This window comes from Mastigoproctus giganteus, chromosome 2 (assembly GCF_048544385.1).
Source record: "Mastigoproctus giganteus isolate SK-2022 chromosome 2, ASM4854438v1, whole genome shotgun sequence".
NCBI lineage: Eukaryota > Metazoa > Arthropoda > Arachnida > Uropygi > Thelyphonidae > Mastigoproctus > Mastigoproctus giganteus.
Genome location: NC_143576.1, coordinates 253,674,321 through 253,702,182, shown reverse-complemented (window position 1 = coordinate 253,702,182; position 27,862 = coordinate 253,674,321). Strand labels below are relative to the sequence as shown.

At 36.9% G+C, this 27,862-nt stretch overlaps 1 protein-coding gene across 6 annotated transcripts in view; it reads right to left on the bottom strand.

Annotated features, from left to right (window-relative positions):
• Positions 1-27,862, bottom strand: part of HUWE1 (HECT, UBA and WWE domain containing E3 ubiquitin protein ligase 1) — a 1,105,343-nt gene that overhangs the window by 812,734 nt on the left and 264,747 nt on the right. For all 6 annotated transcript variants that reach the window (XM_090389849.1, XM_090389845.1, XM_090389850.1 and 3 more), the window contains exons 16-17: positions 10,869-10,954; positions 3,691-3,792 (exon numbers count right to left, since the gene is read on the bottom strand). In XM_090389849.1, the coding sequence (XP_090245975.1) occupies positions 3,691-3,792; positions 10,869-10,954 (188 nt within the window). The remainder of the gene's footprint in view (positions 1-3,690; positions 3,793-10,868; positions 10,955-27,862) is intronic.

Below are 27,862 nucleotides of genomic sequence, written 5' to 3'. Positions count from 1 at the left end.
AGGGCAAAATCAAAGGAAATCTTGGATGGCAAACCTCACGGAGTATGATCAGAGTAACGAGGATTTGCTTAAGGCTTCTACCTCACGTCCGTCCACAAAGATGACAGCCAACCTACAACCTGCAAATTACAGTGTCTGGAGACTAGGCACCAGTGAGGTGATCTGATAGAGGTGTATAAAGCCTTGAATGGTTTGAGCATGCTCAATGCTGATGGGATTCTTCCTCTTGCTCAGAATAATCACCTGAGAGGGCTTAAATTCAAATTGAGGAAGGACAGATGTAGGAGAGACGTGAGGAAATTTGCCTTTAGCCAGCAGGTGGTTGGTTGGTTGGTTGGTTGGTGGAACAGACTTCCATCCCTTGTCGTGGAAGTTGATAGCCTAAATAAGTTTAAGGCTCAGCTGTACAGGTATTTCGAATGAACAGAGGGTGAAGTGAAAGTGATTGTTTTTTATTTATTTATTTTTATTATTTTTATTTATTTTTTTTTGGCTGATGCTGCACAAGCTTGCTTTCTTGCATCAAATGCCTCTACTAATGCTAACCTCTGCAAAGAGAAGGCACATTGAAAAAAGGAGTACAAGTACAACTAGCAGCAAGAACTATCACAATTAACTAGTTCTTGATTTGAGACCAAACATGAGAAAGTAAATAACAGGCAAATGAAGCACCAATTACAATGTGCAAAAGATTGTGTTTGCTACTCAGTGATTCCTGATTTTACTTGTTAATATATATTGTCCATTAAATTGTCCTATAGACTAAACAAATGTTTGCTTTAAATCTGAACAACGAGAAGAAATGTAAAGTAGCTATTATAGTTCAATTCTTTTCATAGATGTCAATCAATTTGGAAAGTTTTAAAATTAAATATAGGCAACCCCCATATAACACAGTACTTCTACAACATGGTTTCGCTCAAACACGATTGATAAATTGCAGCAAACCTTGCGCAACATGGTTTCACTCTAACAGAATTGCAGAAAACCTCGCATAACTTTTGTGTGGACAGAAGAAAAACCCTGCTATTGTGTTGGGTGTAATTGTTCAACATTTCCATCCTTTTTTTTTGTGAATCCTCACTGCTGATTTGCTAGTTATTATGCAAAAAAAAAAAAAAAATTATTGGGTAATCCCTCTTTTATTTTTTTTTTGGGAAATCCCTATGTTAGGTTCTGTGCTATTGAACTTGTACTTGTTTGAGATCATAAAAAAATTATGATTTCGAAGTCTGCAGTTCGTGACTAAGGTTTTTGTAAGGTTATTTTGGTTTTTATTTGATTGTCTATAAATTTTTCTAGGTATGTATTACTAAACTTTGTTCTTAAGAACCATATTGGAATAATTTCATTGTTTTAAATTAAATTCCAGCCCTAAATTGTGCCTAAGGCAATTAAAAAAGTGCCACTCACAGGAAACTATTTCTCTAAAATCAAAGATACAAATTTTGGATCATTTTAAAAATGGGTAAAAGGTAGCATAGGTTGCAAAATGCTTAAATTTAAATGAAGCAACAATCCTGACCATAAAGAAAACTGAACATGAAATTAGAACTACTGTTGCTGCAGAATCATTCATTTCCACAAATATGACAGCTCGTCCCGAAACGCCAATAATTGAGAAAATGGAAAAGAACTTAGTATTTGGATTGACAAAAAAGCACTAAAAATTTATAACAATTTAAAATAAAATGGAGAATCTTCTGTTAACCCAGAGTTTGATGCCAGTGAAGGTTGGTTTGAGCAATTTAAAAACTGCTTCTCATTTCATAAACATAAGAATTCAAGGTGCATTGGCTGATAATGAAGCTACCAAGAACTATGCAGAGGAATTTCAAAAAATTACTGAAGAGCAAGGATACACACCACATCAAGTTTTCAATGCAGATGAGACAGGTCTTTGGCGGGAAAAAATGCCCAACAGAACATTTATTTCAGAAATAAAGAAAACTGCACCAGGTTTTAAAGGCATGGAAAGATCATGTAACGTTATTTATGTGCATTAACACATCAGGAGATTACATGATAAAACCTATGCTAGTTTATAGATCCTCTAATCCTTGTGCAATGAAAGGTGTGAATAAAAACACATTATCAGTATATTGGAAAGCAAATAAAAATGCTTGGGTAAATGCCGAATTATTTAAAGAATGGTTTCTAAATTGTTGTGCCAGGTGTGGAAAACTATTTAAAGCAGAAAAATATAAATTTCAAAGTCTTATTACTATTGGATAATGCGCTAAGCCATCCAAAAGACTTAAGTCTTCCAAATGTTGAAGTAATGTTCCTACCACCTAATAGATCAAGGCATTTAAAACCTTTAAAACTCATTACAATGGATTTTGGAAAAAGTGGATACCAAATATACTGAAGTGGAGGCATGGAAATATTTTTCAATCGTGGACTGTATTGGAATCATAGCTTTACCACTCAAGAAAGTAGTAAAACCGTCATGAGTGTTGGAAAAATGTATGGGCAGATTTAGTTCATTCGGGAAATATGGTCGAACCGGCAGAAAACTGGTTTTAGGAGCATTAGCAATTAAGGCCATATTGCTCCGTGATATGCGGTGGTCATTCCCTGATCTTTCCGCATCCTCCGTATTTGGTGGTGACGGGCTCGAACCCCAGTCTAACCAAGAAGCACATACTACGCACTGCTGCTCCTTCCCACCTGGCTACGGAAGTGCCATGTGCGATAGCAGAACTTGCTAAGTTGGTAGAAGGGGAAGGTTTTAATCATATGACTACTAAAGACGTTCAAGAATTACTGGTAGAAAAAGTCAAAAAGAGGCTGGCAAAGTTGATTTCGTGGAAATGGCATTGGAATTAAACCAAATCAATTCTGAGGATCCTAGCACAAATGAAAAGTTCCAAATTTTACACTAAAAATCATAAGAGCATAAATTTAGCCAAGCAATTAGGATCTTATTTTCTGAATGCAGATAATTCGACTGAAAGGAGCACAAAGTTCAAAAGGTAGCTTCAAAAAATCCTTAGCTCTATACCATGAAATTAACAAAGATCTATCAAGCAAAAGTAAACAAATCCAGATTACTGAAAATTTAAAGAGAACAAAAGATACATGAAATTTCGATGTTGCAGAAAAAAGTTCAGTAGGTGGAAGATATTCTACAATGGAGAAAACGTTCTCATTTGATTGTGCTTAGCAGCAATGAAGAGGAATAAAATTAAATGAACGTACATTATCTGACATATGCATATCACAGTTTGTAAGACATTTGTTCAGTTATTACTCTTTTTAATAAAAAAAAAAAAAAAAAAAAAAAAAAGTATTTTTGTTAGCTTTTAGAAAGTAACCTCTCCTTTTTTGTGCTGGTTCTTAGTCCTGTATAAGACAGTTTTGCACTACACAAAATTTTATAGGAACGTAGCTACTGTATTATATGAGGGTTACCTGTACATGCAATTCTTATTATATGAATCATCAACATAAGGTTTAGATTTTTAAATTAATTGCAAATCAATTAACTGGTCTTCAAAGTAAACAGCATTAGCAACAGAAGTTATTAATGCAAAATTGAGCAGTCTACATTTTGAAAGTTGTACCAAGAAAATTCTGAATTTAAATTTCTGTAATAACAGTGGTAAATTAGCACAGATGATATTCTGAACTTGCTATGGCAATAAAAATAATATTACAAATCTTAATCATAAAAACAATACTAACTTCCAGTCTCTGAATGAAACTTGTAAGTCCTCCATGCGATTGAAAAGCTTGCATATCCAAATTTGTTATCAAGTCAATTACCCTCACTGCTCTGGTGACAAACTGAAAGCAAATTTTGAATTAATACACCAATTTCAGCTACTTCTCAGTGGTGTTAATGTCCCAAATGATAATCAAAAATAATTGCTTAATCAGTATTTTTCTACCTATGTGCTGCTATGTATTATGATGTGACAAATTTGGGTTGCTTAAATGTTAATTCAAAATTACATTAATCTCTAAATTTTCACTAATTCTATATACAATATAGAACAATGTAAAAATTAAAATGATGTGTTGATAAAGCCCATGTGTTGATAAAAGAATATTGTCAATTTTATTGTGCTAACTGATGAATTCTTATATTTAAAATATGCCTTATCAGTTGGAAAATGTAATTAGAGGTATTCTACCATACTGTACATGTGTTACAATGATTCTTTTTTTAAATAACATCTATAATCCAGAGTTACAAAATGTCTGGCTTTCCCAAGTCTTTATTACTACAGTGGTTTAATTTCAGTGTGCATGTCCACCACATGATGCACAATGAACATAATACTGCCACCATTCATATATTCCTCAGTAACATATAGCTACTGACTATAGAAAGAACTTTTCAGTAATTTAGTTATGTCCCCCCCACCTCCATAAATCCACTTTCATGGAAAAGTGTATTTTTATACTCAGAAATTCATGAAATACTCATAAAAAGCAGTTAACTCCGCAAACTGCTTTTTATGAGTGTGTATGCAAAATCTGGAAGCATTCGGAAAAGAAAATCTAAAGCTGTTTGAGACATGTTTGATCAAAGATATCTACATAACCCAGTAACCAGAAAAGGTTTACTTCTGATTGAGCATATGGAACTGAATTAACAAAACAAGTCTGTTTCAGATAAAGTGAAATAAATAAAACGCTGTGCTGTCCATACTAAACGTAAATTTTATTTGCTTTTAAATATTGCAGTCTATGGAACAGCTGCTGCTAAAGACAGATTGGGAAAAATTGACCACTACTTTATCTCTTTTCAAAGATGGGCAATCAAGGTATGTAGTTTATGTAAGTTATCTGAAACATGAGATGCATATTGCGGTAAATAACTGTATATTCGAATTTGACAGTTTTCTTTACTGTTGGAGGGAATGATCACAAAATGGTGAATCCAGAATCCAGGTTGGATTCAGTGTTGTAATATCATGGAGCATGTGTGGTATATCGGTATTCCAGGTGTCAATCAGCTCTTTCAGTCTTAAGTTCCACAAATCAGTTTTCATGAGGTCTACTGTCACATAGACCACTGAGAATCATATACTAGGCATGTCCTTCTAGGAGGATGATTAGGAAGACTGGGTGCTGTGATACTTATATATATACACTGAAAGGACAAAATTCACAGGATACCTGGTTCCTGGCATTGCAATGCAACGCTGTCACCCCTCTCATTAATGGATGACCCCGCCTCTTTGCAGGTATAAAGTCACACTTGCATTCACTTAGACAGTAATTCAATGTCAGCACGAATAAATGTCGTGAATTAACAGACTTTGAAAGAGAGATGATGGTGCCTTATGCATTGGTCAGTCTATCGCGGAGGTGGCACAGAAATTGCACTGTCCCCATTTGACAGTATCCAGAGTGTATCAGGAATATACTATTTCCAGAATACCATATCATTGTGGACAGAGGTGTGGGCGTTGTCCACGATGAGATGGTGGTAGATTAATATAGGTGGGGATGAATGTGGTCGTTGACGTCTGTCTCGCATCGTTTCAGGCTGAAAACTGGAGAGCAACAGGGGCATAAATCGCCACAGACTTCAATGAGGGAGGTGCTATCAGAAACATCTCTACCAAGACAATCAGGCGATCATTAGCTGAAAAACAGGTTATGGGAGCCGCCAGCCCACCAGAGTCCCATTGCTACTAGGATTTTCATACCAACTAAAAAATTCTATTCGAGGTTTAGGCCTAAATGGATGTCAGATGAAATAATGAGACTCACGTCAGAGAAGAAAAATGCATGTGATGCATAGAAATTATCAGGAGACAAAAGAAGCCTATGGTAGACATAAGCTAATCTGTAATCAAGTCACAAAGAATGTGAGGCAATAGAAAGCATATTACTAGAAATCTTTGGCAAAGGATGCAAAAAAAAAAAAAAAAAAAAACCACAGCAAAGACTTCTTTACTTGTGTAAACTCAAGAAGGAAGGAGATGATTCAGATTGGTCCACTTAATATCAGTAGTTCAACTTTTGAAGATTCTGCTCAGGTGGATGACAAACTGAATGAGTATTTTGCATCTACATTCACACATGAGGAATTCTGTTGGGAAATCCAGTAGTTTATCAAATCTAAATATCAAACTCTATCAGGTAGTTAAATGATTTTGTAATAACTAACAAAAAAATGGGGGAGAAATTGTATAAGTTAAACATAAGAAAATGCACCTGGGGTTGGTGGGCTCTATCCAGTTATATTAAAAAAGACAGCAAAGGAAGTAAGGAAACACTTACGCATGATTATGAGTGCCTCCTTGGACTCAGTGGAGGTCCCCCATAGACTGGAGATGTGCAAATGTATCCCCCAATTCACAAAGGGTGGGGGGATCAAAGGGTGATACAAGCAATTACAGAACTGTTAAACTACTGTTCTGGGGAAAACAATGGAGTCACTGGTCAAAGAAGCACTGCAGGATCATCTAGACAAGGCCACAATTATAGTTCAGACATAGAATGGGCTTGTTAACAGGAAGTCTCGTTTGACCAATTTGATTGGATACTATGTGGTCACAGAGGAACTGGATGCAAAAAATTATTTTGATAACATATACAGGTGACCCCCGCTTAACGCTGATAGTTCGTTCCGGGAAAGAGGAGCGCTAAGTGAGCGCCATAATCCCATAAGGTAACATATGTATTTGTGAGTTGCGGTCTATTCCATAGGATATTTTCTAATCAATAATAAATGGTAATGAAAATATGCACCAATGTCGATTAAAAATATTTAATATTCAAAATTTTGTACATGTAAAATATTCTACATTATATACACATATAATTATGAGGTAATTAACTAATGAAAATCATGAATTTATTAATTCGATGGCCCTGTGCTCTCGAGTTTTCGTATCTTTGGACTGAAAAATGTGTCAATTTTGGGCTGTGCTTTGGCCCTCTTCCTCTCATTGTACAACATCATGTAGGGATTCATTTCTTTCTTCAAATTTCTTATTACCTTGGCACTTCGTTCCATGTCAGGGTCGTTCTCCCGGAAATAATCACACATTTTTTCGAAGTGTTCAAAAGCTTCACTAAGTCCTTTTGCAGTCAGCGACTTCATCGGTTCTTCATCTATAGTATCTTGATCATCATCTCCCTCAATAGCAAGCTCTTGTTCTTTTATAATTTCCATTAGTTCTTCATTAGAGAGGACATCCCTGTCGTTGTCGATCATCTCTTGTACGATGTCTTCGTTAATTTCGTGTAATCCTGCTTTTCCAAGCTCAACAATTTGTGTTTTAACATTTTCAATGAAATCATCAGGTTCCTGGGAATGCTTTATGCAATTTTTCCAAACTTTCCTCCACACTCCATTCGTGGTTTTCTGAGTCACTTCATCCCAGGCACTCGAAATGTTGTAGATGGCGGTTTTAATGTTATAGGATTTCCAAAACTTCTTTAAGCTCGGTACATTTTCAGTGTTGATGGCTTTAATAGCTTGGGAAAAGGTGTTCCTTATGTAGTACACTTTAAATGTTGCAATTACTCCTTGGTCCATTGGTTGGATCAGAGACGTAGTGTTTGGAGGCATGTAGAAAACTTTTATGTGATTGTTCAAGTCTTCTAAGCTCTCTTTGCTTGGGTGTCCTGGTGCATTGTCCATGATTAGAATAGCTTTATAACCAATGTTATTTTTTGCACAATATTTTTCCACTACAGGACAGAAGAACTCAGCATACCAATCAATGAAAAGCGGTTTATTAGCCTTCCAGATTACAGGTAGGTTTGATTTAGCTAAACCTTTAAGAGCCCTTGGATTTTTGGAATGGTAAACTAAAAGGGGTTTTACTTTAAAATCCCCCGCAGCGTTACCACCCAACAACAAAGTTAACCGATCCTTCGCCGCTTTGAAGCCTGGCACGTTTTTTTCTTCTTTCGATATGAAACTTCTTTTAGGCATTCGTTTCCAAAAAAGACCTGTTTCATCTATGTTAAAAACTTGTTGAGCAGTAATAACATCCCTCTTCAATAATTTTAACAAATTCTTTTTTGAAAGTTTCGGCTCCTTGTTGATCTGCACTTGCAGCTTCTCCCTGTATTGCTACGTTGTGAAAGGTTATAGCGCTTTCTAAATCTATCAAACCAGCCCTTACTGGTGTTAAATGGTTCCACATTTTTTTCGGGGTGAGCTTCCTTTAAATCTTCATATAGGCTCTTCGCTTTTTCTTTAATAATAATTGAACTTAACAGAATTCTACGTTGAATGTTGTCTTCAATAAAATTATGTAGAAGTTTCTCCATTTCAATCATAATAGCCGGCCTAGCCCTGGTCAATTTAGTTGCCTGCAGGGGAACAGCTGTTTTTCCAACTGCTAAAATTGATTCTTTATTTTTTATGATTGTTCTTACAGTTGAACCTGCCAGTCCTAAATTATTGCACAGATCCACTTGTCTTTGACCAGAATCAATTCTCTTCAAAATGTCTAATTTAATTTTCAAACTCAATGTTTTTCTTACCTTTCCAATCTTTGCACCGTGTCCAGACACTGTTGCTTTTTCATTCTTATCCGCCATAACTCTCTGCAAATGTAACTGTGTTGCACTGATTGTGATACGACGTTCGAGTACAGTAAACTGTCTGTATGTCTAACACTGTATGCACTGAATGATATCTAGAACTCCTCTGGCAAGTGAGCTGAAGACGGTGACAAATGTTTTATTTATCTGAAAAGTTCAATTTTACCGTGCAGTAAAATCAAATGGTTGTTTATTGCAGGAAAAGTACTGTAAATCAATTATGGTGTGACTCATGGAGAATGTTTATGGAATTTCCAAAACAGTAAAACAAACAAATTTTATGTACTTCTGGTGACCACAAGGTCAGAGGAGTTCAGAAGACAAGAGAATACTGTACAAGAAACAGCACCACATTTAGCACTCATGGGATTGATTGTATGAAAAACATTTTGCAAGTTATAGTTCCCACAGTAAAACACAAAAGAAGAGATAGGGAGTAAATCTATTTTTAGTATCTTTCTATTACAGGTCAGAACAGAAAATGCAGACTTCGTAACAACATATGACACTGGATGGTAAATTTTTTCAACTTGTGCACTAAAAAAGAATTTCTCCCTTGAAACTATCCACACCAAGAAAATAAGAGCATATTGAAAGTTTCAATTTTGTACATAGAGTAGAAATTATAAAAATAATTACTGTAGTTAATTTCATGGTGGCTATTTTCTCCTTTTGCCAAAAAAAAAAAAAAAAAAGGCTCAAAACAAACTGGACTGAAGACGGATTTGCCAAAAATTCAATCTGTATGCTAGTAAAATAGTGTTACAGTGAGTTTTGACAGCGTTATAGTCAGATACGGTTTATAATATAAGAACAGCGTTATAGTGAATCAGCGTAAAGCGAACCGCGTTATAACGGGGGCCTGCTGTACTTGGATTTTAGGAAAACCTTTAAATACAAAATTACAAATTGGAGCAGTATGGTATTAAGGGCAGGTTGCTGCCATGGATAAAGGGATGGCTGAGTGGGAGACAGAGAGGTAATCAACAAACACCGCTCTTCACGGACTAATGTTATTAGGGGACCCCCCAGGGTTCGGTGTTGGGACCTTTTTTTTTTTTAATCAATGGTGTCGATAAAGCTATATTGGGCTTGATGTCCAAGATTATAGATGATACGAAGGTTGGCGGGGTAGTTAGTGACAGTATGCTACTGCAACAGGATCTAGAGAAGTTGAGCAGATGGTCTGAGAGGTAGCAACTGAAGTGTAACATTCACAAATTCAAAGAACTGCATATGGGAAGCAGTAATCCCAGAGTCACGTACCAACTGGGCAGTACTACACTCAAGTGGTGGAGAATGAAAGGACCTGGGGGAATTGTGCAGTCAGATATGAAGTTTTCTGAACAGTGCAGACCGGCTGCAAGAATAGCTCATGGGGTCTTGTCAATGATATACAAGAATTTGGCTAGCAGGGATAAGGAGGTGTTTATCCCCTGTATAAAGCAATGGTCATGCCACACCTTGAGTACTGCATACAGGTCTGGTGGCCTCATTTTAAGAATGATGTAAAGCTGTTAGAATAAGCACAGAGAAGGGCAACGAAATTAGTGAGTGGAACAAAGGATTGCACTTACCAAGGAAGGCTTAAATTCCGCAACTTATAGTGTCTGGTTTGTTGTCTGTTATTTGGTTTTTAGGAGCATTAGCAACTAAGGCCATATTGCTCCGGGATATGTGGTGGTCATTCCCTGACCTTTCCGCATCCTCCGTATTTGGTGGTGACGAGATCGAACCCCGGTCTAAATCAAGAAGCGTGTGCTATGCACTGCTGCTCCTTCCCACCTGGCTACGAAGGCAGCTTGTAGTGTCTGAAGAATAGGCATCTGCAAGGTGATCTGATTGAGGTGTATAAAGCCTTGAATGGTTTGAGCAAGCTCAATGCTGGTGAGAATCTTCCTCTTGCTCAGATTACACACCTGAGGGGCATATATTCAAATTGAGGAAAGAGACAGTTGTAGAATAGATGTGTGGTTTGTATAGAAGTGTATCGGCACAAGGGCAACTTAGGCCGAAATGTGCCTAATACAGTGTTCGGATAGATGCTGAAAATTCGCTTTATATAGATGTGTGGAAATTTGCCTTTAGCCAACAGACGCTTGATTGCTGAAACACTTCTATCTGTCATGTAAGTAGACAGCTTAAATAAATTCAAAGCAGAAATATAGAAATTTTGAGTGAATGGGAGGGTTTTTTTTTTTTTTTTTTGCTCATGCTGTATACACTTACTTTTTCTTATTTGCATCCTATGCCTTTACTAATGCTAATTACAGATAATTTTAATTAGATTATAAGGAACATAATAAATAATCAAGTCAATAAAACCAGCAGTTACTTACTGTAATGTGCTCTGGTTCTGTTCCATGCCAATTGATCACCTTCAATAATGCCTCCATCATACCACATGAAACAAGTGCCTCACCTCCTGAATATAATAAACAAATTTTCAAACGCAAATACAAATTAATTTTACAAGCAAAAATGAAATCAAATTAAATAGTGCTGTCACAGTTCTTTTGTGTGTTTGGAATAATGTGCTAAACTACAAGTTTATAATACTATGTTTATATTACATAATCGCAGGTTGTAGTAATTACACAGAACAGATTTGGAGTAATATAACACGATCAACTTGCAAAACAAATAAAGAATCTTCAAAACTTTCAGCAAGTGAGTGGTTAAGAAATATATTTGAAAGGCATAAGTACCTATTAGCTTCTGCATGTTGCCAGATGTTCATCATCATCAGCCATTTTCAATCCACTGCAGGATGAAGGCCTCTCCAGCAACTTTCCAGTTCCTTCTGTTTTGAGCACTGGCCATCCATTTACTCCCCACAAACTCATAAATTTCATCTATCCATCTCTGCCTTTGTCTTCCAGGTTTTCTTCTAGCTCCTCTTGGATACCATTCTGTTATTTTCTTAGTCCATCTGTCATCATGTCTTCGAGCTACGTGTCCTGCCCAAGACCATTTTAGTTCTTTAGTTTTGATAAGAATGTCCTTTACTTGAGTTTGCTGCCTAATCCATGTGTTTCTCTTCTTATCTAACAGTCTGATTCCCAATATAATTCATTCCATTCTTCGCTGTGTAGTTCTCAGCTTCTCTTCCATTCTTTTGGTGAGTGCCCAAGTTTCACTTCCATAAGTCATGGTGGGGAGTATACATTGGTTCATTATTTTACGTTTCAGACAAAATGGGATATTGCTCTTCAGTATGTGACTATATTTCCTGAATGCTATCCATCCAAAATTTATTCTTCTCTTGACTTCCAGCCATTTATCATTATTACAGCTAATAACTTGTCCCAGATAAGTATATGACTCCACCTTTTCAATTACTGCTCCTTCAATCATTATTTCCCTTTCTGTGGCATACTTGTTCATCATTACTTTTGTTTTAGCCATATTCATCTTTAGTCCAAAATCCTTACTTAACTGTGCATAATTGATTAAGATTTTCTTCTAATTCTTTGGGATCGTGGCATATGACCACAATGTCATCTGCGACCACTCTAATCTTCTGAAAGCTTCCTCAAGGGCAGCAATAAACAGCTTCGGAGATATTGTGTCTCCTTGTCGAACTCCTTTCTCGATTTTAAATTTGCTACTGTCTTTGTCTAGTCTAATAAAGGAGGTAGCACTCATATATTTTCTTCATAATCATAATATATGGGGTATCTATGCCTTGTCTTTCCAGTGCCCAAAACATTGCCTTATGCTGTATGGAGCCAAATGCCTTTTCTTAATTCACAAATGCCAGGCATAACGGTGTTTTGTATTCATTTTCTTTCTCCATTAGCTGTGATATTACATAAAGGTGATCCATAGTTGAGAATCCTGTCCTAAAGCCAGCTTGCTCTTTCGGTCGATTCTCATCAAGTATTCTTTCTAATCTGTTAGTAATGACCCTTGTGAACAACTTGTAGATGTGGGATAACAAGCTAATTGGTCTATAATTTCCAATTTATCTCCTTTCTTATACAGCAAAACTATGATTGCATTATTCCACTGCTTAGGCATCACACCTTTTCTAATGCACTTTGTGAAGAGCCTTGCCAGTTTTTGTGTTGTCTCTTCCTCCCAATTTTAACAACTCTACAGTAACTTTATATTCCCCCGGGGCTTTCTGATTCTTCATTTTCTTCAATGCATGTTCTATCTCATCAGGAAGAATATCGGGTATGTCGTATGTGTTGCTACTTTGCAACCCATCTTCCCCACTGCTGGCATCATTCCCTTGCTCCTTGTATAATTCTCTATAGTAGTCTTCTGCTATTTGAATTATGCCTTCTGTGCTGTTTATAAGTACACCATCGCTATTCTTCAGTTTCAGTATCATTTGTCTTTCTGTATTACTGCTCATGGCTGTTGATTTAAATCCTTTGTTTTCGCTTAACGCTTGTTCTACTTTTCTTGTGTCAAATCTTCTCATGTCCTCTCTGAGTCTCTTTCTAATGGCTTGGCATAACTCAGTATACTCAATTTTTTCCTTGTCAGTGTTTTTCTTCCTCTTCATTTGTCGTCTTCGGTTCATCATGACAAGTGTTTCTTGACTAATTTTTTTCTTCTTTGGATTTCTTTTTCCCTATAGGTTTCTTGGGCTTTACCACTTTCAGAAAGTTGTAATATTCCTCGCCGATATCTTGGTCCTGAGCAGTCTGCAGAAACTCAAACTTGTTCTTAAGTTCCAGTACATACTGCTTTTTCTCCTCTTCTGTTATCTCAAAGACCTTTGTATTATTTACTCGAGTCAGTTTTTTCCTTTCCTTTCCTACATTTATATCAAGTGTACATCTTACCATTCTATGATCACTTCCAACATTTACCTTATTCAGGACGGTAACATCATTCACAATATATCTTCTGTTAGTGAGGATGAAGTCGATTTCATTAGTTGTTAATCCATTTGGACTCTTCCATTTCCACTTTCTGTTCGCCCTTTTCTTGAAAAAAAGGGTTCATTGCTGACAGTCCTTAAGATTCTGAAAATTCCACAAGTCTTTCACCTCTCATTTCTTTCACCAGTTCCAAAATTTCCTATAGTTCCTCTTTCTGCACTGTTTTGTCTTTTTCCAACCTTAGCATTGAAGTCCCCATAATAATAGTGTAGTGGGTTTTCTGCTCATCTAGAAGACTCAATTTTGATGTACATTTCTTCAACCTCTTCATCATCATGGCTCGATGTTGGTGCATAAATCATTATAATCTTTAGCTTGTACCGCTTAGAAATCTTGAGTATTAGTCTTGACACCCTTGGTGATGTACTTTTGAATTCCAAAATGTTGTTTTTAAAATCTTTAGGACCAGAAACCCAACTTCCCCTTCACTCCTTACACTGTTTCCATTGGTGTACAGCAGATTTCCACTTGATAAACTTAAGTGATTTGTTTCTTCTTCTTGTTTCAGCCAGACCGATGATATTCCAATTCACATTTTCTAATTCCTTTTCCAGCTCTAATATCCTAGAGCCAGATGTTCACATCACTCCATAAATAATAGAACTTAACTCCAATGAACGTTTTTTTTGTTTTTTTTTAAATTTCACTTTTTCAAAATTAGTGAAATCATTCCCACCAATTCATGTGGTACGGTCAACAAGTTCCCAGATTCACACATTACACGTAATTAAACCCCGAACACAGCCACTCTCAAAGTACCTTCCTTGAGCAGTAATACACTTTTGCCATCATTGGTATATCTGCTGATGGCAGTTTTGGAACCATTCTGTTCTGTGTTCTGGTTAGTTCAGATAACATCTTGAGTTGAATTAATAGCCACCTGGTTTTGCAGAAGTAAGGACCTGAAACTTGGAGTGTGGGGAGAACAGAATGGTTACAGAACAGGCAAGTAAAGGATAGGTGTTAACACAACAGTATTGTATAACCCTTAAACTTCTTTTTGCAAGAAAAGAATTGTGTAGGTACATTGTTATGCAACAAGTGCCAATCTTTGACTGCATCACATCTAATTCAGTCCTTTAATGATTTAAATTATGAATAGATATACAAGTGATATGCACCCCACAGAGCGACTACCATATAAATGTACGAGCAGCTGCATCCTCCACTATTGCAAGCATTGACCGCCCTTTCTGCTATCAATTTTTTCAAAGTAAATATGCATCATGCAAAGGTTTTTTACACATCAGAAGGGGAAATTTTAAACTCAGTTGATGTTAACCCTTCCACCAGCATTTGCACAAATGAGAAGGGTGCTATCACAAGCATGTTTGGCAAATTCCACAACCAGTAGCTTCACTTATGTGCTAATGGCTCAAGATTTGAATAGAGAGGACAGCATATCATGTGGCTTTTTGTCAGTGGTATCTCCAATGTACTGCACCTGTTAAGTCCGGCCAACAACAGAACAACATATCCTGCACCATACACCTCTCTCTCTCTCTCTCTCTCTCTCTCTCTCTCTCTCTCTCTCTCTCTCTCTCTCTCTCTCTCTCTCTCTCTCACACACACACACACACACACACAGTTTGTGCTATGCCCAGTACAGAGGACTCAGCGACAAATGGGGAAATCTCGGAGCCCGCAAAAAAAGGTACTAGACACATCTGACATCTGCTCAAGGTTAAACTTACACAGGTGTCAGATGAACTGGTGAAAGTAGTGGAAGTGTACTGCTGTAAACATTTTCTCAGCAATGCATTTTTCACTGATGAATCCACATTTATGAGATATAGCATGTTCAATTAACATAACCACATTTGAGTGAACCCCTCAAGTGTCAGCAGTCAAAAGGACACCAACATCAATTTATCCTCAGTACTTTGTGGGGGGGGGGGGATTGGGATGGTGAATGTTCTCATCAGGACAAAAAATCCTTCCTGCTCTTACAAATGGAGATGCAGATCATGATTTTTTAGATCGAATCATGCATCAATTACAGAAAAAAGTTCAGCTGAGTAATAAGTGGGGCACCAACAGGTTCCAACATAAGGAAGAGCCTGCAACAATATTCTGAAGAACTATAATGTAAATTTCAAACATGTCTGTCATTACTGAATGTGTGAACCAGTGAACGTGGCAATGCAGATTGTGTCACCAAGTTCAAAGCCACCAACACTTCAGGAAGTTTCTATTATTGTTTCTATTAGTAATGTGTACATTACCTAACTCACTTCAACCTTCAGAATGTGAAATGGACAACACAGCCCTCTTTATTTCACGGATATTTTTCAAAAATAAGTAACAGTTCCTAGCTCATTTATAATTTTTTATCTACTATCAACAATGGAGTGGGCTATTAAAATAAAATGTAACTACTTTTTTTTTTTTTTTTTAGCCTCTTAGCACTTTTCTGTTTTTACTTTGTAATTTCTACAATTATGTAAGTACTGCTGCTGTGAGATCCAGAAGTACATGCCGTCTTCAATGATAATTCAAAAATGAGGTATGCATAGGAAAGTTTTTGCCAATCAAATGACTAGACTAAGAATTATATCTTAACTTAACTCTGTATTGAATGGGAGCATTTAAAAACCTGTGGTCATGTGGGAATGTTTAAATAGTCATTTTATTTTAAGTTTTTGCCAATCAAATGACTAGACTAAGATCGATTGCTTAAATTCTTAAGACTAATGCATTAAGGGCTTATGCGTCAAGCTGAGAGAGAGTTAGACTATGTATATCTTAGTGCACTTTCATCATTTATACATAGCAAATTATAGATTAGCAAATTTGCAATAGCAGCATCGTTTAAGTTATACCTCATATTGTGAATACCTTCATGACGAGTTGCCATGACATTGCACTGTTTGTTTGTTATTTGGTTTTTAGGAGCATTAGCAACTAAGGCCATATTGCTCCGGGATATGCGGTGGTCATTCCCTGACCTTTCCGCATCCTCCGTATTTGGTGGTGAGGGGCTCGAACCCCGGTCTAATCAAGAAGCCTGTGCTACGCACTGCTGCTCCTTCCCACCTGGCTATGGAGGCGCCATGACATTGCACTACTTCGAATAAGTAACGCTTCACCCGAAGGAGAAGATTGTTGTTACTTAATATCAGTGGATACCACCACCCAGACAGCACTGTTTCAGGGCTATTTGGCCCTTCTGCAAATTTGCTAATCTATAATTGGCTGTGTATAAATGATGCAAGTGCACTAAGATATACATAGCTTAAATTCTTAATTGTTTAAATGTAAATCTGTTATCCATTTAAGATGATTTTACTTTTGTAAATATTATTATTACAAGGGTCACTCCAAAACTTTTTGCAATTGATGTTAAATAATAACATAAAGAATACTTTTAAAAATCTATGTTCTTTTACACAGCCCGCAAATACATTTCAATTATGTATTTGTTGTAAATACGGTGCTTATATTCACTCTCATTTTGTTAAAAAAAAAAAATTCCGGCACATAAGCTGCTTTCAGATAATGCATTCAGCCTGTATGCAATTTGAGTTTGATACCACTGCTATAGGGATCAAAAAACATCAATTAGAAAAGTTTTTAATTCTTTCTACATATTTAAATTTGGAAAAACAATTTTGAAGATAAACATCACTCATGTATGCCATCAACAGACATCACACCTGAAAAAATTGAGCTGGTAAGATTTTTACTGAGCGAAGATTGAAGAATTGTATATCGGCAGTTAAAGAAAGATGTGGGCATTGGAAGATCATCAATTAATACCATCATTAATGATCATTTGAAGTACAGAAATCTTGTTAGTAGATGGGTGTGCCTCACAGTTTCATGATTAAAATGTTTGAAGTCAAAATCCAAGGCTATTTATGATATTGTTACAGGTGAAGAAACGTGGATATACAATTTTTATCCAGAAGTAAAGCAACAATCAACTACGTGGTGCTTTCAAACAAGCCCCACACCCAAGAAACTTCGCCAAGCCAGAATTATTCGAAAACAAATGGTTGCTTGTTTCTTCAGAAAAAGTGTATGTTTAGAAATTGTAAACTGAAGGAATATCAATAATCAGTGGTATACTACTAATTGTCTTCTTGAAGTATTTGAGAAGGGAAAAAGAAAAAAAAAAAAAAAAAGACCTAAAAAAACTACTTCAAGGGATCTTGCTGCACCATGCAAAATGTGAGTAAGGGCTCTTATAGAGGATACTTGAGCTCCAACACTACTTTTTTAGCCACTTCTGGTGCTAATTGTCTTCTTGAAGTATTTGAGAAGGGAAAAAGAAAAAAAAAAAAAAAAGACCTAAAAAAACTACTTCAAGGGATCTTGCTGCACCATGCAAAATGTGAGTAAGGGCTCTTATAGAGGATACTTGAGCTCCAACACTACTTTTTTAGCCACTTCTGGTGTTCAGTTAGACACCCATCCACCTTATTCTTCAGACTTGGTGCCTTATGATTTATTTTTATTCCCAAATGTCAAAATTCTACTAAAAAGGGAAAAAATTTGATATTAGCATTAGCACAGGCATATGATGCAAGAAAGCAAGCTTATACAGCATCAGCCAAAAAAAAATATCTCTTCCCATTTCACCCAAACATTCACTCCAAATGTTTTAGTTCTGCCCTGAATTTATATAAGCTGTCCACTTCCACAATGCCAGATGGATGTTTCTTCCAGAAATCAACCAGCTGCTGGCTAAAGGCAAATTCCCACATGTCTATTCTACAACTGTCTTTCCTCAATTTGAATCTGTTCCCTCAGGTGATTAATCTGGGCAAGAGGGAGAATCCCATCAGTATTGAGCTTACTCAAACCTTTAAAGGCCTTATACACCTCAATCAAATCACCTTGCACATGCCTAATCTCCAGACACGTTAATTTGCAAAACTTAAGCCTTTCTTCATAAGAGCAACCTATTATTCCATTCACCAATCTTGTTGCTGTCCTTTGTACTCATCCCAGTGGCATCCCTCCTAAAATTAGACCTCCGCACCTGTATATAGTACTCAAGGTGTTGCCTGACCATTGCCTTAAACAGGGGGATAATCATCTTATCCCTGCTAGAAAAATTCCTGTATATCATTGACAAGACACCATAAGCTACCTTTGCACTCCCAGGTCCTTTTCATTCTCTACCACTCTTGAGTTTAGCACCACACAGTTGATACACTACTCTGGGGTTACTGCTACTAATATGCAGTACTTTACATTTGTTAATGTTAAACTTTAGTTGCCACTTCTCAGCTTATTTGCTCAACTTTTCTAGATCCTGTTGCAGCAGCAGCATACTCTCATTAGTGTCATTAACATCTCCGCCAACCTTCGTATCATTTGCAAACTTGGACATTAAAGCCCAATATACCTTCATCAATATCATTAAAAAATACAAATACAGAAAGCAACAATGGACCTAACATTGAACCCTGGAGAACTCCACTCCACAGAGACCAGTGTCCAATGATTACCACTCTCCATCTTCTCCCACTCAATTAGTCCTGTTATCCATAGAAATTTCCCCCAATGCCTCACTGCTCCAATTTGTACAGCATTCTTCAATGTGCAACAGTATCAAAAGCCTTCCTAAGATCCAAGTATATGATATCAAAATTATTCTTTGCATTCCTTTCTGACCACATAATAGTATCCAATCAAATTTGTCAGACAAGACTTCCTGTTAACAAACCCATACTATGTCTGAGCTATAACTGAGGTCTTGTCTAGATTATCCTGCAGTGCTTCTTTAACCAGTGCCTCCATTAATTTCCTGCAAACAGAAGTTAACCTAACAGGTCTGTAATTACTTGTGTCACGCTTTGATCTTCCTTTGTCACATTTGCACATCTCCAATCAACGTGCAAATGTGACCTCCCCTGAGTCCAAGTAAGCTCTCATAATTATGGTTAAGGGTTTGCTTACTTTCTTTGCTGCCTCCTTTAGTATAAATGAATAGATCCCACGTATCCAGGTGCCTTATTGTTTCTCTTCAACAGTTTCTGCTCCACTTTTCTCTCAGTTATTACAAAAATCACTTAGCTCACTGCCAGAGTTTAATACACCTCTGACATTCCCCTCCTCATGTGTAAATGAGGATGCAAAATACTCATTCAGTTTTCTAGCTACCTGATCAGGATCATTAACAGTTGAACCATCAATATTAAGTGGACCAATCTGATTCATCCCCTTCCTTCTAGAGTTTACATAAGTAAAGTACTCTTTGCTGAAAGATTTCTCATAATCTGCCTTTGCCTGCCTAACCTCCTTTGGGACTTGATTACTGACCAGCTTATATCTACCACCAGGCGTCTGTGCCACTTGTTAATTTCTATGTATCGCATGCATTTTTCTTCTCTGCCACATGTGTAATTGGTTCATTTGACATCCATTTAGGCCTAAACTTTGAACAATCTTAGTTAGTATGAAAAGCCTAGTAACTTCCAAAATTAATTCTTTGAATGCTTCCCATTTAGAATTTGTTGTTGATAAGATCATCGGTTGGTCCCACTATATAGAATTTAAAAATAATCTCAGACACTGTAGTCACCTTTATGAAAGCAAAAATCCTTCCCTTTACCCCTAATGTTATTTACATCTTTAAGTAAATCTCACATCACCACACTGTGATCACTGCAGATAAAGGAACCACTAGTGGTTCCTTTATCTGCAGATTCTTAATGCATGAAGAATCACTACTGATAATCAGATCAACAGTATTACTCCCTATATTTACTTCCTGAACATGCTGCTGTAGAAAACAATTATCCAATAAATTAACAAAAGCCTTGTTAGTGTGTGAATGACCAACCCACAAGTTCCAGTCAATATCTGGGAAATTAAAATCCCCCATTAAGAGACAATTTGATTTACTGGCCCACTATTTCTCTGTACAGTTGTTCATTATACTCTTCTGAGTCATTAGGCCTACAACACACTCCTAAATTTTTCTGGATGAAGAAGGTTTTCAGGCCTTCATCAATGGAATAAATATGATCTCCAGAGAAGACTGGTCAAACTTCTTTGATAGTTGAATTAGAAGGATGAAAGCTTGTATAGATTCTAAGGGTGAATACTTTGAGAAATTGTAAAAATCTGAAGTATGTAACTTTAATAAAATTACATGATTTCAAAAACTTTGAGTCACCTTTTATTATAATGATGAATGTAATCCTGCCCATACAAAATTTCAATCTTTGGTTTACCTGCTTCTAGGATAACTGCTATGGCTCTGTTCCGATGCATGTCATGTGACAAAATATCTTGAACTTCCATCATTGATTAGACTCTACAACAGGCATCAACAAGTATACACACGAATGTCATTAGATTGCATGCAGAAAGATTTTCTGCACCACACCAGTTATTATATTAAAATTAATAATTTATTACATTACATAACAGCATACCACTTTATTAATATATCACATTTGAATGCCAAGTAGGCTAAAATGGTATAAGCCTTTTTAATTCCTTAATTATTTCATATACAACTGTCCAAGAGGCATGCATAGCTGTTCCTTTTATAGTTGTAATGAACAAAAATGGCACTTGCAGAGAAATAGGTTGCTGATCCCTATTCTAAAGGATTTAGTTATTTTGGGAATTGCTGCTGTCTCCTCTGGTGATTTTTTGTTTGTGGATATCGTTTACTTTTTAACACTTTTGCTGCTGGCTTTTCTCACAAACTATGGATAAATTAATTATATTAGTAAATAGTTATTCCACCTATATCCTATTCATTCCATGTAAGGTTAGCTTAAATATTCCAGCTACATTTTTGGTCATTTGATTTGTTAAAGCCATTTCCCATATATATCCTTATTTCTGAAGTGCCAGGTTAACCAAATCTTGAGATTTCACTGCACAGAAACCTTTATTGCACTTAATTCATTTTAAACAATGTTTTTCACCCATTCAACTGAGGTGTTGTAGCTTCTACTATGACAGCAGACACTATGACAAAGATAGGTATGTGGAGGTGTGCCTTCAGCCAGCAAGTGGTTGATTATTGAAATAAACTTCCACCTGTTGTTGTGTAAATGGATGGTTTGAGTAAATTCAAGGAAGAACTGGACAAATTATTGGAAGGAATGGACAGGTTATGGTGGTTTTTTTTTTTTTTTTTGCTGATGCTTTCAAAGCTGGCTTTTTTGCATCATATGGCACTACTACTGCTTCTATTTTCTAACAGTTCATCATGTCATGAACTTTCCTGGTGTTTCTGGAATGGCTGCTGTTGATGGTCATTCAATTTACTCCGCTGTTTATTTTATTTTGATGCTTGATTTGCTGAATTTCTTTCAAAATTCAGCCAATCAAGTTCTGACTACTGCATACAATGGGAACAATTTCTGCTAAGGTATTCACAATATCTTCATGAATGTCCTTGTTTGATAATGCCATTACATAAAGATGTTTTTAGGGCTCGAAAAATGAACTATAATTTTGCATGCAATCGCACGAAGGTGCAAATCATTTTTAAAAAAATGCAGAAACCCCCCCCCCCTCTCTCTCTCTCTCTCTCTCTCTCTCTCTCTCTCTCTCTCTCTCTCTCTCTCAAAAAAAAAAAAAAATAATAATAATAATAATAAATAAATAAAAATTCTGAAAATTAGATTTTAGCATTCTAGACACATACTAGCAAGAGAAAGATCTGTTATAGATTAATTTAAGGAGAAGTAATGTTACTGTAGAGTTGTTGGAACTGGGAGGAAGAGACATTACACAGAAACTGGCAAAAACTTCAGTAATCTCTCAAATTTTGCATATCCCAGAAATCATTTTCTGGAGGGGGGAAAAAAAAATTGTATAGGGTTGACTAGTTATGTCTCCACACCCCCTAACCTGTGAAAAAAAAAATTCAAAAAACCCTGTGTTACATGTCCATCCCCTCTAAAAATCTGTCTAATTCCTCCTTAAATTTACTCTAATTACCCACTTCAACAATAAAATAAGTTTGTTCAACGATCAACTATGTTCTGACTGAAAGCAAATTTCTCTACATATATCGGGTAACCATCCTAACTCAATTTAAATTTATGCCAACTTATGTGTTGTTTGTGCAAGAGTAAGAACACTGTCAACATTTAGCTTACTTCACTGAACAACTAAAACAACTCAATCAGATCTTAAGCACTTAATAAAGTGCTTAGTTTCTAGACAACAGTTTGCAGAACTGAAGTTTTTCTTGTTAAGATTACCTTATTGTACCCCTCATTAACCTTGCTGCTCTCCTCTGCACCCATTCTAACAGATCCACATCCTTCCTAAAACGAGGCATATTTCAGAACTAAAAATATTTAACACAAGGAAAGTAGAAAAGGCATTAAGGGAAAAAAAAACATTTAAATCAGCAGTCATGAGCAGTAATACAGAAAGACAAATGATACTGAATCTGTAGAATAGTGACAGTGTACTTAGAAATAGCAGAGAAGGCATAATTTAATTCAAATAGAAGAAGACTACTAAAGAATTATATAAGGGGCAAGGGAATGATGCCAGCAATGGGGAAGATGGACCACAAATTAGCAATACGTACGACATACCCAATATCCTTCCTGATAAGTTAGAGCATGCATTGAAGAAAATGAAGAATCAGAAAGCCCCAGATGAAGATGACATTACCGTAAAGTTGTTAGAATTGGAAGAGACATGACATAGAAATTGGCAAAAGTCTTTAAAAAATACATTACAAAAGGCATGACACCTAAGGAGTGGAATAAAGCAATCATAATTTTGCTGCATAAGAAAGGAGATAAATCAGAAATTATAGACCAATCAGCATGTTGTCCAACATCTACAAGTTGTTCACAAGGGTCATCACTATTAGAAAGAATACTTGATGAGAATTAACCGAAAGAGTAAGCAGGCTTTAGGCCAGAGAGAGAGAGAGAGAGAGAGAAAGGGGGGGAGAGATAGATAGCAGGGAATCACCAAGAAAGAGAAGAATTATGATATTCAGCTGAGGACCCTGGGTGTGCCAAGCCCATACTCACCAGATGTGAGCCCCTGGGTTCTCAACTATGAATCCACCTTTACGTAATAACACAGCTAATGGAAAGCAAATGAATATAAAAGCACCATTATGGCTGGCAATTGTGGATTATGAAAGCATTTGACCCCATACAGTATAAAGCAATGTTTCGGGTACTAGAAAGATAAGGCAGAGACACCCCATACATTGATTTTGAAAAAATATGAGAATGATACCTCCTTTATTAGTAGCAAATTTAAAATTGAGAAACAAGTTCGAAAAGGAGACAATATCTCTGAAGTTGCCCTTGAGGAAGCTTTCAGAAGACTGGACTGATCGCAGAAAGGAGTCAATGTGAACGGAGAGTACCTAAACCATTTACGATTTGCAGATGACATTGTGATCATAGGCCACGATTCCAACAAATTAGAGGAAAAACTTATGCAGAGTTAAGGATTTCAGACTAAAGATGAATATGGCAAAAACAAAAGTAATGATGAACAAGTATGCCACAGACCTCTGATGTGCCTGGCTGCCAAGCTCTAGCCGTACCTTGCATCCAAGTGCACTATTAGTCCTGTGTGTAGCCAAGCTTGAGAAAGTTCAGAGGTCAGCTGTATTGTTACCTGTGGGGGAGAAGCAACTCCCCTCTTTTTTTTTTTTTTTTGCAAAAGCCTAGGGCTTATAAGGGACTTAACAGTAAGCCATTTGTGAAATTCTGTCCTCAAAAAGACTTGTCTAAATCCTGTGGGAAATCTGCAGCACAGAGATCCAGTGTGTTTGGATGACTCTAGGTGGTAGATGACTTTCATCAAACGGTGAAATACCACCACTTTGCTTATTGGAGGCTTGAAGTGGTGAAACCCATGTTTAGTCTCTAGAGCAAAGTTTCCGGCATCCCTCCCCCCCCAATACTTCTCCTTCAACCCATGCACGGTACTAAGTACTATAGGTTTTGATACCTTTCGTGTTTGGGGTTTTCATAAAAAAAAAAAAAAAAAAAAAAAGATAGGGATATAATCATTGAAGGAGCAGTAATTGAAAAGGTGGATTCATATACGTATCTGGGACAATTTCTTGGTGATTCCTTTCTACTCTCTAGGTAATATGGGAATTTTTTTTTTGGCTGGGGTGCAGCATAAGCCTCAGGCTTCCTTGCACCATATGGCTAATAATAATAATAATGATGATAAATGGCTGGAAGTGAAGAGAAGAATAAATTTCGGATGGATAGCATTCAGGAAATACAGTCACATACTGAGGAGCAATATCCCAATTTGTCTGAAATGTGAAATACTGAACCAATGTATACTCTCCAGCATGACTTATGGAAGTGAAATTTGGGCACTCACCAAAAGAATGGAAGAGAAGCTGAAAACTAAACAGTAAGAAGAATGGAATGAATTATATTAGAAATCAGACTGTTAGATAAGAGAAACATGTGGATCAGGCGGCAAACACAAATAAAGGACATTCTTATCAAAGCTAAAGTACTGAAATGGTTTTGGGCAGGACACATAGCTCGAAGAGATGACAGATGGACTAAGAAAATAACAGAATGGTACCAAAGAGAAGCTAAAAGAAACCCTGGAAAACAACAACAGAGATGGAAAGATGAAATTCACAAGTTCGTAGATAGTAAATAGATGGCCATTACACAAAACAGAAGGAACTGGAAAGTTTCTAGAGAGGGCTTCATCTAGCAATGGATTGAAAATGGCTGATGATTTCAGAACTGTATGCAATATATAATCAATGTGGCCTTACTGTTGCCTTATACAGCAGAATAATTACTTCATTGTCACTGCTGGCAAAATTGCTTTGTATCTATCAATGATAAAGTCCCATGATTTGTCCCGGACTGATCTACACTGCTCAGAGAACTTCATGTCTGACTGCACAGTTACCACCAGGTCTTTTTCATTCTCCAAAACCCTGAGTGTTTTTTTTTTTTTTTTTTTATGAGAACCCCAAACATGAAAGGTATCAAAACCTATAGTACTTAGTACCGTGCATGGGTTGAAGGAGAAGTATGGGGGGGGATGCCGGAAACTTTGCTCTAGAGACTAAACATGGGTTTCACCACTTCAAGGTACCACACAGGCAATATCTTGAATTTGACAATGTTAAACTTCAATTGCCACATCTCAGATGCACTGATGAACTTGAACTCTACTAATAATAGTTAAAGAGGAGCAGTGCCCACTGATAACTACTCTGTCTTCTCCCACTCAACTATCGCTTTATCCATGGCAGTAGCTTGCCCCACTGCAACACTAATCCAGTTTGTATAACAGTCATGTGGAATAATATAAAAAGCTTTTCTGAAAACCAATTTTTTTTTCATCTAGTTCCTTTATTAGTGCATCATGGTATCTAATCAGATTGCTCATACAAGTTCTCCCATAAGTCCATGCTGTGATTGCCATACAACCCATTCCTGGGTGGATGATCCTGCATTACTACTTTAGTCAATGGCTCCACTATTTTCTTTGGAAGAGAAATCAAGCTTAGAGGTCTTTAAATTGAGGAGATAATTGCACCTGTCCATCACTGGGCCTCCATGAATAAACATTATAAGAACCTCATCAGAACTTCATCACAACATCAGAGGAAATTCATTAGAACCCTGTTCTGATGAATTTCCTCACACTCTGCAACAAAAGGACACAAAGATATCACTATGGCTGTATCATGTCCAACTTCACATAACAATAAATGGTGCCAAGATGCACTGTATTTAACTCTGATTTGGAAGATAACCAGATAACTCCTGAGCAAAATCATTCCTGCTGCTTTGAGCTTTTTGAGCTTTGCTGCTCTTGTTTCAGGCATAATTTTAGTCTAAAAGAGGTGTTTGAAAAGATCATGGCCTGAGTATGAAAACAGGTAGTGTTAGAGTTAAAAATTTCTGTATACTTATGTATAACGCTTCAAATAGTAACTGAACAAGTTTCATGCTGTTTCAATAAAATCTATTTTTAATTACAGGTCAATGTTGGGTGAATTAGGAAAGATACACACACCTAGCTCAATTGACGATTTCTTTCTTTGTAAATGATGCAAGGAGTGTATCAATCTCAAATTAGAACTTGGTGTGTTATGAGAAGAATTTGAGTCAGTGAAGAAACAAGTCCTTGCCCTAGAAACACATGTAACTGGGAGTTGGTCAGGGACTCAAGTATCTCATGACCTGCCAAGTGATGCACCCCCAATTCAGGTCACAGAAAAGAATATCACCTGCAGACTGCTCTCGTCGAAGGTGATCTAGTTTTATTGAGGGACTCCACTGTCAGGAAAACAGGTAACATTTTTTTGTAATAAAAGATAGGTGGTCCAGAAGCAGAATGTGTTTGCGAGTACTAACGATATTAAATGTACAGTGGGTACTAACGATATTAAATGTACATGACCTGATATGCATGGTTTTGTTAAGGGGAAGTCTTGCCTGACCAACTTGATTGGATACTATGATGCAGTCACAAAAGAACTGGATGCAGGGAATAACTTTGATATTATATACTTGGATCTTAGAAAGGCTTTTGATACTGTTGCACATGGAAGACTGCTACACAAATTGGAGCAGTGTGACATTGGAGGCAAATTGCTGCTATGGATAAAGGGGTGGTTGAGGGGGAGAAGACAGAGTGGTAATCAATGGACACTGCTCATCGTGGACTGATGTTATTAGTGGAGTCCCTCAGGGCTCAGTGTTGGGTCCATTATTGTTTTCTGTATTTATAAATGATATTGATGAAGGTATATAGGGCTTAATGTGCAAGTTTGCAGACGATACAAAGGTTGGCAGGGTTGACAAGGACACTACTGACACGATGCTGCTGCAACAGGATCTGGAAAGGTTGAGCAGATGGGCTGAGAGGTGGCAAATGAAGTTTAACATTGACAAATGTAAAGTACTGCACATGGGAAACAGCAACCCCAGAGCAACGTATCAACTCTGTGGTACTACACTGACAGTGGTAGAGAATGAAAGGGACTTGGGGGTGGTTGTGCAGGCAGATATGAAGTTCTCTGAGCAGTGCAGACGGGCTGCAAGAGTAGCTCATGGAGTATTGTCAATGGTATACAGGAATTTTTCCAGCAGGGATAAGGAGGTGATTATTCCATTGTATAAGGCGATGGTCAGGCCACACCTAGAGTACTGTATACAGGTCTGGAGGCCTCATTTCAAGAGGATGTAGAGCTGCTGGAACGAGTACAGAGAAGGGCAACAAGATTAGTGAATGGAACAAAGGGGTGCTCTTACAAAGAAAGGCTTAAGGTTTGCAAATTACAGTGTCTGGAGACTAGGCACCAGTGAGGTGATCTGATAGAGGTGTATAAAGCCTTGAATGGTTTAAGCATGCTCAATGCTGATGGGATTCTTCCTCTAGCTCAGAAAAATCACCTGAGAGGGCATAAATTCATATTGAGGAAAGACAGATGTAGGATAGACGTGCGGAAATTTGCC